The sequence below is a fragment of the Mirounga leonina genome, unplaced genomic scaffold, assembly GCF_011800145.1.
Source record: "Mirounga leonina isolate KUSES-001 unplaced genomic scaffold, KU_Mleo_1.0 Mir_151, whole genome shotgun sequence".
NCBI classification, from domain to species: Eukaryota; Metazoa; Chordata; class Mammalia; order Carnivora; family Phocidae; genus Mirounga; species Mirounga leonina.
The window spans coordinates 107468102-107480714 of record NW_023270377.1 but is presented as its reverse complement, the minus strand read 5'-3'; the positions used below and the strand labels follow the sequence as shown (position 1 = coordinate 107480714).

General features: G+C 57.5%; 1 protein-coding gene across 11 annotated transcripts in view; it reads left to right on the top strand.

The window, feature by feature from the left end:
• BIN1 (bridging integrator 1) overlaps window positions 1–12613 on the top strand; it is a 55694-nt gene that overhangs the window by 29211 nt on the left and 13870 nt on the right. For all 11 annotated transcript variants that reach the window (XM_035008236.1, XM_035008235.1, XM_035008233.1 and 8 more), the window contains exons 3-9: window positions 3861–3915; window positions 4168–4262; window positions 4627–4722; window positions 5631–5738; window positions 10534–10619; window positions 10836–10911; window positions 12268–12350. In XM_035008236.1, coding sequence (XP_034864127.1) covers window positions 3861–3915; window positions 4168–4262; window positions 4627–4722; window positions 5631–5738; window positions 10534–10619; window positions 10836–10911; window positions 12268–12350 — 599 coding nt within the window. The remainder of the gene's footprint in view (window positions 1–3860; window positions 3916–4167; window positions 4263–4626; window positions 4723–5630; window positions 5739–10533; window positions 10620–10835; window positions 10912–12267; window positions 12351–12613) is intronic.

Below are 12613 nucleotides of genomic sequence, written 5' to 3'. Positions count from 1 at the left end.
AAGGGCCAGGGGCATGCTGGGAGAGAGTAAGGGGCATGCTGGGAGAGGGCTGGGAGGGGGCATGCTGGGAGAGAGTCGGGGAGGTGGGTATGCTAGCAGAGGCCTGTGGGCCATGCTGGGAGAGTAGGGGGCATGCTGGGAGAGAATGGGGGGTATGCTAGGAGAGGCCTGAGGGGCATGCTGGGAGAGAGTAGGGGGCATGCTGGGTGAAAGCGGTGGGGGGGGCATGCTGGCAGAGGGCTGGAGAGCATGCTGGGAAAAGGCCAGGGGGCAAGCTGGGAGAGGCCCAGGGAGCATTCTGGGAGAGGGCCATAGGGTAGGGGGCATGATGGGAGAGCGCCTGGGGTTGGGCGGACGCATGATTGAAGAGAGGGGTGCGGAGAGCAGCTGGGAAAGTCTCCAGGGCCAAGTCCACTCTCGCCTGCCAGAGGAGCTCAATGGAGAGGCTCCTTAGGGCAGGAATGGGAGCGCTCATGGCTGCTTGTCCCCCAGGCCATGAATGGGAGGTGTTTCAAGGCCCAGGTATGTGCCATGTCAGAGCCATCTACTGCCCCTGTGGCCCTGGGTGAGCCCCTGCTCCCTGGGCGTCAGTTTTGCAAAATGAGGCTTGGACAAGAAGCCTGAAGTCGTTGCTTCTGACTCTTTCTGCTGAAAGCCCCTGGGGTACGTCCCCTACTCAGCTGGCTTCCTCAGGTTATGGGATGCTCTGAAAGTCTTTTAGGAAATCACTGTTTCTAGAGTCCCTACTCTAGACTAGGTACTGCTTGTGTTTTACAGACCTGAACCTTGCATTCCTGAGGCGGATGCTGATAGTCTCTTCATTTTATAGAGGAGGTACTTGAAGCCCAGTGGGGTTCAGCGACTTTTCCCAGGACACACAGTGTGTGGTGTCCAGATCTGTCCACTCTCAGGTCGGCTCTCTGGAGCCGAGCCCCAATCCTGAGGATGACTGGCTGGGCTGGGGAGAAAGATTAGGGCAGCTCCTGAGCTGGGTGGGGGTGATGGGGCTGCCCCATCAGCTGGGCTCTTTGGCAGAAGGTGAGCAAAGTACATGTCTGGGAGCTGAGGTTCCCTGTGGCCTGGCCCCAGTGCTGGGGCCAGAGCGTTACTGTCCACTTTTGTCCCTCAGAGTCACCCCCTCTGGGTCCCGGCCCTGGACAAGGAGTCACTCAGTGATCCTTGGGCAGAGGGGCCAGGCAGTGAGGCCAGTGCTGAAGATAGTCAGTGCTGGTGGCTCCCTGGAGGTGGACATGGAGTGGGCACTTGAGCTGGGGCTGTCTGCCTTCAGGTTAGGTGGGGTGGCTGGCTTTTCAGGGGCCAAGTAAGAGGGGGTAGATTTGAGGTCTCATTTGAGACTTGGGTAACCCTCTCTTGGGGGTTAAGGCAGCCATGTGGTTCTGGATTTGATGGGTGTGTGTGGGTGGCTGGAGCCCTGGGCGTGGGCGACCCTGGGAAAGAGGGGGTGGAGGTTGAGTGTGGGAAGTCTGGAAGCTGAGTGTTCTCCTGCTCCTTATCTGTGAACACCAAGCGCGGTGAGCCCCATGCTAGTTGGGGACTAGGCTGGCAGGGGAATATGGGCTTCAAGGAAGTAAATCTCCTACCCCTTCCTACAGGTGCCCTAGGTGAGGGCGTAGGTCACCTTGCTGTTGCCGGCTCTCACAAGGGACAGGTTTCATAGCCCTTCCTGGGCCCACTCAGCACCTGTCTTGGCACTCCTGCCCTCTGTCCCTGCACTGAGAAACAGCTTGGCCCACTCAGAGGACCCAGGATGGCTCCCAGGAGGGCCTGAGTTGAACCTGAGCTGGGGGGCAGTGGAGGGGGGAGGTGAATGGGTCAAGCTCTTCCCCCTGGGACGACCTGTAGCTTGCACCCCAGCGCTCATTATTGCTTGTCTGTTGCTGAGGTGCGGCAGGTCGGATTCCTTCTTGTTCTTAGGGCCTGCTCTGCTCAAAGAGGGCATCCCTGGCTATTGCATGAAGATCCTCTGGAATGGACTGCAGAGGGGCGCAAGTCAGCTGGGGCCAGAGGGAGTCCTGCAGGAGGGATGTCCCTGCCCCCTAGACCCACTGGGAAGATGAGGGCTTGGGTCTTCAGACCACTGGTGGGGGCTGATGTCAGGGGAGGCAGGGAGCACCCTTTGAAGGAAGGTACAGCAGGGATGTGAGGTGCTGGCCAAGCCACCCCCGTGGAGTTATACTAGGTGTTGGTACTGGGTTGTGGTGTCCTTCCAGACTCCTGAGTCCAGAGCCAGGAGAGCAGGCTGAAGGGACTGTGCTCCAGAACTTTATTCTTCCCTCAGCTGCTCTTCAAGGAGTCTATTAAAGCCCTAGGAACCTCCAGAGTTGTTTCTTAGGTGCCCTATGTGGAGGGCCAAGGGAGCCAGTTTGGGAGCAAACACACAGGTTCTGTGCTGGCCTGCCTGGGCGCTGCCCTGCAGGAGGCAGCTGCATGGGGGAGGGCTGTGCCTGATCCTGGGGACTGACTGGGGAGTGTGGCTTAGGGGCCCAGCTGCAGTTGGCATGTGCGAGGCAGAGCTCTGGGCGGCCCCTTGCACATCTGTGCCCAGGGTGCCTGCTCACAGCGTGGCCTTGTTCGGGAAGCACAAGGGGCCCTGGTACTGCCTGAGGCCCGGGCAAGCACAGCAACCCGCCCCTCGGGAGACCCCTTCCTCGGGGTGCAGAGTAGACAGGCGCTCGCAGGATGGTGGGGAGGGGAGTGAGATGACGGAGGCTTGGCAGGAAGAGAAACTGAGTCTGGAAGATTCTGTGGCATCAGATGAATGCAATAGCCTTGAGTCATGAACACGTTTGAATCCTCATCTCCATCACCAAAGCATCAAGAGTGGGATGGGCACTTCCCCATTCCCAGTCCCACAAGGCCCACATCTGATCCCTGATGGAATTCCAGAGAGGTTAGGATGCTGTGGATTGGCCTTTAATCTTTAATCAGCGGGCCTCGATCTTTGAAGTTCCTCAGAATTCCGTGTGGCCAGGCTTCTCTAGGCTACTCTGTGGTCTGTGGGGATTCAAGCAATTTTGGAGAGGTTTTTTTTTTTTTCCCACCACCCCTTGTTTTTTTGTTTTTTTCTAATTGTACATCTTATGCACTGCCCTGGAACCCTCCCTGCATGACACCTCTATTGTCTTCTGGAAGCACCCATCATGATAAACAGGCAGCTACCTGGGGCGCCTGAGTGCCCAGGCTGTGGGGGTTCTCACTAGTTCTACCAGTCTGTGTCGCACTGGGCAAGTCACTGAACCCTTGTTTTGGATTCCCTTGCCCTGGTGAAGGGTTAGACAGACACAGACCCACAAGCAGCCACAGTCCCGCTCCTGGACTGCCTGGCGCCTCTGCAGGAGATGAAAAGTGGTCTCCACTCCAGCTGAGGGCAAGCAGGAACACAACCAGCCTTCTAGGTGCACCCCAGGCACACTCAAACCTCTCCAACCCCCCCCAAACAGGCTCTCCCTCCTCATAGCCAGGGCCTGCTCTTCCTCTCCCAGTGTGCTCAGAGCATCACGTATCACCTGCCCAGTGGGGCTGGCTCTTTCCTGCATCCATCTCCATATCATCACCGTCCCTACCTGAGGCAGGGATGGTGCTGAGAAGCACTGGATGCTCAGTAGGCGCTTGCTGCTAGAGACAGTAGCTGCCGGCTCTGAGGGGCGCTCCGGGCCAGGCCGTGCCCAGGAGCTGTCGCTCATGTCTTGTCTTCTCCAGTCCTGCCCTGATGAGTCCAGCGGATCTGGGGCGGCCGTCAGGAGCAGCCTGCGTTTGTCCACACGGGAGTGCAGGGAGGACAGGGCCGGGTACAGCGTGTGCCCCGGGCCCTCACCCTGGCCTTGGCTTTCTCTTTGCAGACTGAGGGCACTCGACTGCAGAAGGATCTCCGGACTTACCTGGCCTCAGTCAAGGGTGAGGGGCAGGCAGGGCAGACCTGGTCTGGGTAGTGGGCTTCATGGGACACTGAGGGGCCTTTGCCCCATGAAGGTGATGGGGGCAGAGCTGGGATGGGGACCAGGGTTTGTGACGGAGCGGTAAGCGCTGACAGTGGGGCCTTAGGAGGTGGGGGCAAGGGTGACCCTCCCTGTCCCTTCCTTGCCCCCACCTTCGTCCCCGCCCCCTGCCCCATGGCCCTGGCTGCAGCATGGCCCTTCTGCCCCACAGCCATGCATGAGGCCTCCAAGAAACTGAACGAATGTCTGCAGGAGGTGTATGAGCCCGACTGGCCTGGCAGGGATGAAGCAAACAAGATAGCTGAGGTGAGCGTGAGGCAGGTGACCTCGGTCCTTCCCAGAGGGCCCTCTGGTTTCAGCCCCAGGCCTATTCCGCCCTGCCTTGCCCTCTGGGACAAGCCCTTCTGGTTTTCGGGCATTCACATGCTGTGTGCCCTTGGGCAAGTCACCTCCCCTCCCTGACCTACCAGCCCTGGGCTTATCTGTTCCTTATACTTGCCCTGTGAGAGGCTAGAGGGCAGGAGTTACTACCCTCATTTTACAGCCAAGGGACCTGAGGTTCTGAGAAGCCTCTGGGCTGTGAACCCCAGGTCTCTGGGAGGAGAGAGCTGGGGACTTGGTGTGGCCCAGCTCCCCGGGCCGTATACTCATGAGCTCTCACCTCCTTCAGAACAATGACCTCCTCTGGCTGGATTACCATCAGAAGCTGGTGGACCAGGCGCTGCTGACCATGGACACATACCTGGGCCAGTTCCCTGACATCAAGGTGAGAGGCACTTTTTGTAGATCTGTCGTGCTCTGGCCTGGTAGCCTGTGCAGGGGAGTTGAAGCGGGGATAGAAGGATGGGGGGAAGGGGTCAGCCTAGGGCTGGCTCAGGCACTGAGGTGACTCTGCCCTGAAGGCTGGCATCTCCCTCACCTGGCAATTCATCCCTCCAGGGCTGCTTCCTCGGAGGACAGCCCACCAGCCCCCAGACCTGGGCCTTTCTGAGCTGAGGGCTTTGGGTCTCCGGACTTGGGGAAGAGACCCCATGGTGCATGTACGTCTGTGTGGCCGTGTCACTGTGGAGTGACTATAGGGTTGTATAAGGTATATTAAGGGGATGTAAGGCCTGAGCATGGGGGCCTGATAGGTGCCCTCCACTGCAGCCAGCGGGCCCCAGGTGCTTCAGACATGGAAGCAGAGGTGTTGAGGCTAGGTGGTGACTGTTGCGCTGGACCTGAGCCCCTGGGGGTTGGGCTCCATGCTGGCCCCCGTGGCCACCCAATGCAGATGCCCCGGGCCCTCAAGATGCCTTATGGGGAGTGTGCAAGGGAGGCCAATGGTGGTAGCCTACCAGTAGAGCAGCCTGGGGTCCAGGAGCGGGAGGCGTATCGCACACAGTACTGGCTGGTTTGTCCTGGCAAAAGTGGCTGAATATTGAAGACAGTGGTTTGACCTCTGCATAAGAAAGGACACCCCGAGGGCATGGGTCGCCTTGAAGGGGTGAGCTCTTTGCCCCCTGAAATGCTGGAGGAAGTGTTTCAAGCATGCATTAGATGCACTTCTTGAGCCTGGGGTCGACTGCCCTGGGCCCTTTGGCTTCATCCAACTCCCAGTGCCCATAGCCCAGTTTCTCTGAGCCCAGCCTGGGTCAGCATCCCAGCAACCCCCTCACCTCCGTCTGTCCTCAGTCACGCATTGCCAAGCGAGGGCGGAAGCTGGTGGACTATGACAGTGCCCGGCACCATTACGAGTCCCTTCAAACCGCCAAAAAGAAGGATGAAGCCAAAATTGCCAAGGTAAGGGCTGGAGGGCAGGGTTGGGGGAGAGCCTAAACGGGGGTACCCAAGTCCCCTGGAGGGGCCTTCTTGTGCTGTACTCACTGCACCCTTTTGCACTGTTGGTTATCACTGCTCCCCTGGGGCAGGAATCATCAACCCCACTTGCAGATGGGTTTACAGCTGGTGACTAGTCCCAGGTAGTAAGAGGGGTGAGGGATGCTGCTGGGCTCACGGCAGGTTGAGGGAAAGGCCTTTGTGGGCACCTGGGTGAGGGTCCACTTCCTGCCTATCCTGTCGTGCTTGCCCTGGGCCCTGGGCCCTCCACCCTGCTCTGAGGCCACTTTCCAGGATGAGAACAGGCCTGGCTTGGGTTTCACTGGAACAGCCCCACCCGAACTGGCGTGCTCTGAGTGGAATTCTGTCATGGGATCCCATGTGACCCTGTCTCCGCTGGAACAAGCCTGAGGGCACAGGGCTTGAGCTGGTCACGCTGTCCACAAGTGAGGGGCTGAGGGTGGCTCCCCTCTCCCCAGCCCACCCCGGGGCAGGACCAAGCTTGCTGAGCCCCTTTGCCCCTGCTAACGACTCTCACATTTTGCTTTGCAGTTGGAGTTCACCCCTTTCTCTGCCCCTTGCCCAGGGCTCCCCTTAATTATTTTAGCCTCCAGGGGCCTTTACCTGCTGGGGGGCTGGCCCCCTGGAGGGGTGGCCAGCTTGTCTGTCATTGCATTTGGGACGTTTGGACTTCGTGTTTAATATCTGTGTCTTTGTTTCTCTCTCCCCATCTCCCTCCTGTTTCTCCACTCTCCTTTGCCTTGACCTCCCCTCCCCACCCCCAGCCTGTCTCGCTGCTTGAGAAAGCTGCCCCCCAGTGGTGCCAAGGCAAACTGCAGGCTCATCTCGTAGCTCAAACTAACCTGCTCCGAAATCAGGTGACACTGGCTTCTAACCTTGCACGTGCTGGCGCCTTCTGGTCTGTTGTCCTGTCCTTGGCACTGGGTGCCTGTCTTGCACTGCCCAGGGCGGGGGAGGGCTTAGTCCCTTTCCTGGGTTGGGGGGCAGGGCCGTTTACAAATGTCTCTGCTGAGAGAGCTCCTGCTTCAGATGAGACCTGAGGTCAAATGTGGGGGGCTGAGAGAGGTTTGGGGCTCTGGTTAACCTGGGGAGGGCCCCGGTCTGTTGGTTCATGCCCGAGTCTCTGGTAGTCCTGAGACTCTATGAAATCCTAGCCTCTGGGAACGCAGGAAAGCCTCTGAGCCATTTGTCCTCTCTGAGGGCTCCTGTCCTAACATGTGTTGTCCTTCAAGCCTCATAGAAACTGTGAGGCTATCCAAAATTTATTGAAGAGACAAACCTGCCCAGAGAGGCAAAACCCCAGCTCATAGGGACCCCTGGGACCTGTGGGCCTTCATGGTGCTCCTGGACAGGGAGCCCTGGCAAGGCTCTTCAAGTGTGGCTGGGATGCTGAGACCTGGGGCCTAAAGGGTCTGCTCTTTGGGAGTTTCATGAAGGGCAAACTAGGCACCACAGTGGTTCTGGAGGGCTTCTCGGAGGAGGCTCTTTGTACAAAACTCCTGACTGATCCTATTTCCCTGGCAACACTTCACTCTTCTCAGCCCTCTGCCCTCGGGACAGGCTGGGTTCTGGGTGAGCACAGTGTGGCCGGGGACTGCTAGATATACTCTGCGAGAGGTGGCCTCATGGTTTTCTCTCCAGTGAAACTGACAGGACTCCAGCACCCCTCATGGTCCTGAGGTGGGGGCGGGCAACGGAGCCCTGACCCACAAGGTTGGGTTTCTCTTTGGGCAGCTGCCCTATTTTTTCTGGGCCAACTCCTCATTTCATCATCTTCAACCCACATGTGTTGAATGCCTGTGATGTGGAGAGCTCAGGGCTCAGCATGGGCTCGTGGCCCAATTTCTTACCTGACTTGCTGCCTGATTTATTGTAGGCCAAAGTTATGGGCTGACTTTGGAGTTGGTGACAGCCCCACCGTGACGCTGGGGTGACCCTGGATCTCCGAAGTCTGGGGGAGATGGTCCGTGGGAGGTGGGGAGGAGCTAGAGGCTGGAGCACCAGCCCTGCCTGTAGAGTTCAGGACTTCGGGCTGGAGGAGGATGGGGCCACTGACCCAGAGCCAGGGTTTCTGCATAATTTTCCCTGAAGTGGGTTTGGCAGGAGACCAGGTGAAAATTTTTGTTGCCCCTGAGAGACTGTGGGGCTTGGGGGTAGTGCCCATGGCTGTTTTTGGGCTCCTGAGATGGGTGTGGGTGGGGGATCCTGGTGGGAGGGCCCCACACCCCTACCTCAGGGGAGCCACTAGGGAGGCTAAGGCTCATGATCTCATTTCTGGTTGTTGGACTGCAGATGTTTGGCCTTTTGGCCAAATTGGCTTTCCCATTTGGATGCAATTTTTATTTGAGCATATCCTCTTTCTGCCCCCACCCTGCCTCATGCCTGGCTGGAAGCTGGGGAGCCTTTGAGTTCCCATGTGCAGCTGGCTGGCTGTGAGCTGGGGCACTGGGGTCCTGGGACTGCCCTGCTGGCTGACTTGACTTTGGGGAGGGAATGTGACCCCTCCCCTTGAGAGAGCTGTGCTCTCTCAAGCTGACCAGCACCACATATCCTGTGGGCTCGTTCTGAGCTGCTGTCTGCACCGGCCACAGTCCTCTCAAACCTGCCTGCAGGACCCTGGTGCTCTGCAGCCTGGTAAGCAGGACTGTTTTGGCCTGCTCTATGTGTCCGTCAGCATCTAGCCGAGCCACCGGGGCTGCAAAGCCTGCCCAACAATGGACAGCTTTCCCCCCACTTCCTGCCACCCCAAGTGTTTCTGAAACAGCCAGAATATGAGGAATGGGACCCAAAGGGAATAACAGACACAGGCCCTGAGTTCCAGGAACATTAAAACAGAGCCACCCTGTTCTTTGCAGCACTGCTGGGCGTGTGACTAGGGCTCGGCCTACGGCAATGAGCTGCGTGTCATTGTCACGGATGTTCATTGAGGAGTTAGGACCAGCATCGTGGGGTGGTGGCTGATGTTGAGCTGGTCTCTGGGGGGCATGGGAGCTGGGGAACATGGGCCTTGAGCCAGACCCTCGGCAGTTGGGTGTGTGAGAGTGTCAGCACTCATGGTTAGACCTGTGGTGAAAGTCTCTCATTCTGTGGGTTGTAGAGACTCACATTAGTGGCCTCCACTCGGGTGCTGGGATGCCCAGTGGGGTAAGGCAGGGAGGGCCTGCTGGATCTGATCCTCTGCAGGAGCTGCCCAAGGCATGCATGTTCAAACAGACATTTCTTTTCTTTCTTTCTTTCTTTCTTTCTTTCTTTCTTTCTTTCTTTCTTTCTTTCTTTCTTTCTTTCTTTCTTTCTTTTCTTTCTTTCTTTCTTTCTTTCTTTCTTTCTTTCTTTCTTTCTTTTCTTTCTTTCTTTCTCTCTCTCTCTCTCTCTCTCTCTCTCTCTTTCTTTCTTTCTTTCTTTCTTTCTTTCTTTCTTTCTTTCTTTCTTTTCCTACTTTACCTTCAATTTTTAAATTAGATTTTAAAAAGTTAGGCATGGAGCTTATGTTCATTCTAGCAAGTTCTGACAGCGTGAAGGTAATTGTAGTCAGGAGCGAGGTGGCCCCTCTCTCTCCTCCAGCCCCACCCCCACCACCAAGGCTGGGCTGGCCGAGGTACGGGCTGACTGGGGCTGACCTGGTGCCTGAAGCTGGATGGGACAGCTGGGTGGGCTGGGGAAATCGTGTGCTTTGTGGCAGTTTGGCATTCTGGCCAGTTGGCAGCCTTTGCCAGAAGGCCTGAAAATGTAAGGATGCAGGCGGGAAGTGTTCTCCGGGGAGGGGCCTGCCACGTTCCTGGGTTGTGATTCAGACCCTGAATCCAAGTCACCCAACTGAGTCACTGTTTCCAGCAGCACCCTCCAAGTGAGCTAGTAGAGCCCCTTCTCTGCCCAGGGTCTGTGACTCACCCCTGCCCTTGCCTCGGCCGCAGCCTGCTGCCCTGTTCCCTACGGTCTTCCGTTGTGGGATGGGGCCTTAGCGCCACCTGCTGGTGGGTATGAGCAGGCCCGGAAGGCACTGGGCCTGACTGGGTAGGGTGAGGGCTTCGTGGGTGAGCACAGGCATCCTGCCCAGCAGCCTAGCGCCCCCCTCCCTTGGCCCTGCCCTCTCCCCCATCTTTCCCCCGTCTTTCCTGGATGTGCCTGAGCTGCTGCCTCTGGCCTCTGGCTGGTGGGGACAGGTCACCGAGGAGAGAGGGGTAGGCATGGGAAATACTGCTGCCACATCCTACAGGGAGGTGGCTGAGGCTGAGTAGGACCCGCTTTGAGAAAGGGATACTCAAGCAGGGACAGCAGGGCAAGGCCGAGGGGGCTGGACAGTAGGCTGATGCTTAGCCTGAGAGGGGTTCACATGTAAGTGGGCAGAGTCCCTGCTGGGTCTGGGGTCTGCCCCTGCCTCCTTCCTGGGCCCCAGCTCCTGGCCCCCTTGTCTCAAGCCTTCTTGTTGTGCCCTGCTCACCCCTCATCTCCCTCCTGGCCCACCTGGGCCTGATAGGGGGCTTCTCCCTCCAGCCACGGCTGCCCTGCTTTCCCCTTCCTGGAGCAGACCTTACATACCTAGCTGCAGGTGCCAAGGAGCTGCATGGGGAAGGCCCCCTGAGTGTCCTCATCTGGTTCACTCCCATCTTGCCCAGAGCCCTGGTCCCAGTGCACTGGGTGGGAGGTTAGAGGGAGCAGGTCTTGGGGGGTGGGCTTGGCCTGGCCTGGGCTGGCTGGGACAGAGGCCCAGCAGAAGGGAATGACCAGTCCCGCCCCTCAGGCAGAGGAGGAGCTCATCAAAGCCCAGAAAGTGTTTGAGGAGATGAACGTGGATCTGCAGGAAGAGCTGCCGTCCCTGTGGAACAGGTGAGTGCTGGGAGGTCATGGGGCTGAGCCTTGGCTTCCCTCCCGGGGCTGCCCGAGGTGTCTTCCTGTGTCTGTCCACTGGGCCCCGGGCCCTCCCGCGGTTTGTGTCTCTGGGGAGGGTTGGAGGGGTATCAGTGCGTGTGTGGCTCTCCTGGGCCGTCTGCACTGATCCGTGTGTTCACTTTGCCCTTTCCCTTCCCTCCCTCCCTCCCTCAGCCGTGTAGGTTTTTATGTGAACACGTTTCAGAGCATTGCGGGCCTGGAGGAGAACTTCCACAAGGAGATGAGTAAGGTAGGTCCTGGTGACCCCTGGGGGCCTCAGGCCTTGGGCCGTGCTCTGCTGCCAAGGGCCGGGGCAGAGGCATGCAACGGGCCGGCCAAGCTCCCTCTTTCCCCTTGGGGTTTGGTACACGCGAGTGACCACAATACTGCCTCTGGGCCCTGGGGAGGTGCCACCTTGCCCTGCCTTCCAGGAGCTCTCCATTCTAGAGTGTCTAGCCCCATTGGGAGTGCTGGGGAGGCTGTGAGCAGGACCCATAGGCCCGGCCCCTGCCCCCCTTCTGCCCCCAGTTCAGTCCTCCTGCCTGGACAGAGCCGGCCCCTCTGGAGCTGTCAATGTTGGCTCAGGGAGCTCCGGGTCAGAGAATGGTGGCACCCTTTCCCAGTTCGTAGGCAAATAATCAATAAAATACTGGAGTTTTCTCAATTTGTCTCTCATGTTTCTTAAGACATTGAAGCATGTCTGCTTTATCTGCCAGAATCTGGTGTAAGAAGGGGTCTGATTAGCTCAAATTCCTGTGTTGTGTTATTTTAATTTTAACTTAACTGGCAGTTAAACTTGCAAAGCAGAGTTGGAGAAACTCCTCTGTCTCTTGGCCCCAGAGGAACAAAGTGATGGTAGTGGATTCCAGGCCCAGGGCGGGAGGAGGAAAAGCAGCTTGGGGCCTGCTGAGTCACCTCCCTGACTATGGTTTCCTGCCTTTTTGGTCTTCCCTTTCTTTTCCTTCCTCCTTTTAAAGATTTGAGACAACTTAATGAAAAATTTAAAAAAAAAAAAAAATCCAAACAAACAGAAAGAGGTGTTTGGGGGGAAGGAAACATTTATGTAAAGTAGGAAGAAAATTCAGTTCTGAGCTTCCTGGTGGCCAAAGCAAAAGAGGGAAATTTTCTCAGTAGTGAGAATGTCCTATGTACATGTACATGAGGTAAACCTCTTGTCTTGCCTTGGTGCTTTTGGTGAAATCTCTGGCAGTAGTAATGTGGCCTGAAAACATCTTGGCAAAATGTGCTTAACAATTAGAATCAACAGTTAACTTGCAGAAACAATTAAAAAAATTTAAAAACAGTATAAGCGGTGAGAGCCATTTTAGGAAATTTCTACAAGTAGAAAGAAAGGAAAAGATAGTTCTCCGAAACAGTAACGATTAGCAGTGTAGCCCATTTCCTCCATCTTTCCCCTTTGTTTGTCTGGGTTTGGTGGGCAGTTCCCAGTTCCCACTCAGGCGGTAAGGAAAGCTTATTCCTGGCAGGGGACAAGGGTGCAAGGAAGGGGCTAGGGGACTGAGAGAAGCAGGGATGTTACTGGGGAGAGTGGGGCTGTTTGGTGGCCCCAGAGGTGCTCCCCGCCTACTTGCCGATCATCCTGCAGCTCAACCAGAACCTCAACGATGTGCTGGTCAGCCTGGAGAAGCAGCACGGAAGCAACACCTTCACAGTCAAGGCCCAGCCCAGGTGTGTGACGCCCACTGCCCTCTGGCTGTAGGTGGCCGGGGGGAGGTGTCCCGGGGTCCCTCATTCCTGCCAGGCCAGGGCAAGGCTCGCATGTCCCGCCGCCGCCGCCGCCGCCGGGGGTTTGGCCTCTCTGTGCTCGGGGGAGCAGGGTAGGGCACCCCCGTTTCCTCTGGTGTGTCCTATCAGGGAAGGAGCACTCCTGGGCCGTCTGCGTATCACCTGAGCCTGGGCCCTGCGCCCCGCCCCGCCCCCCCCCCCCCCTA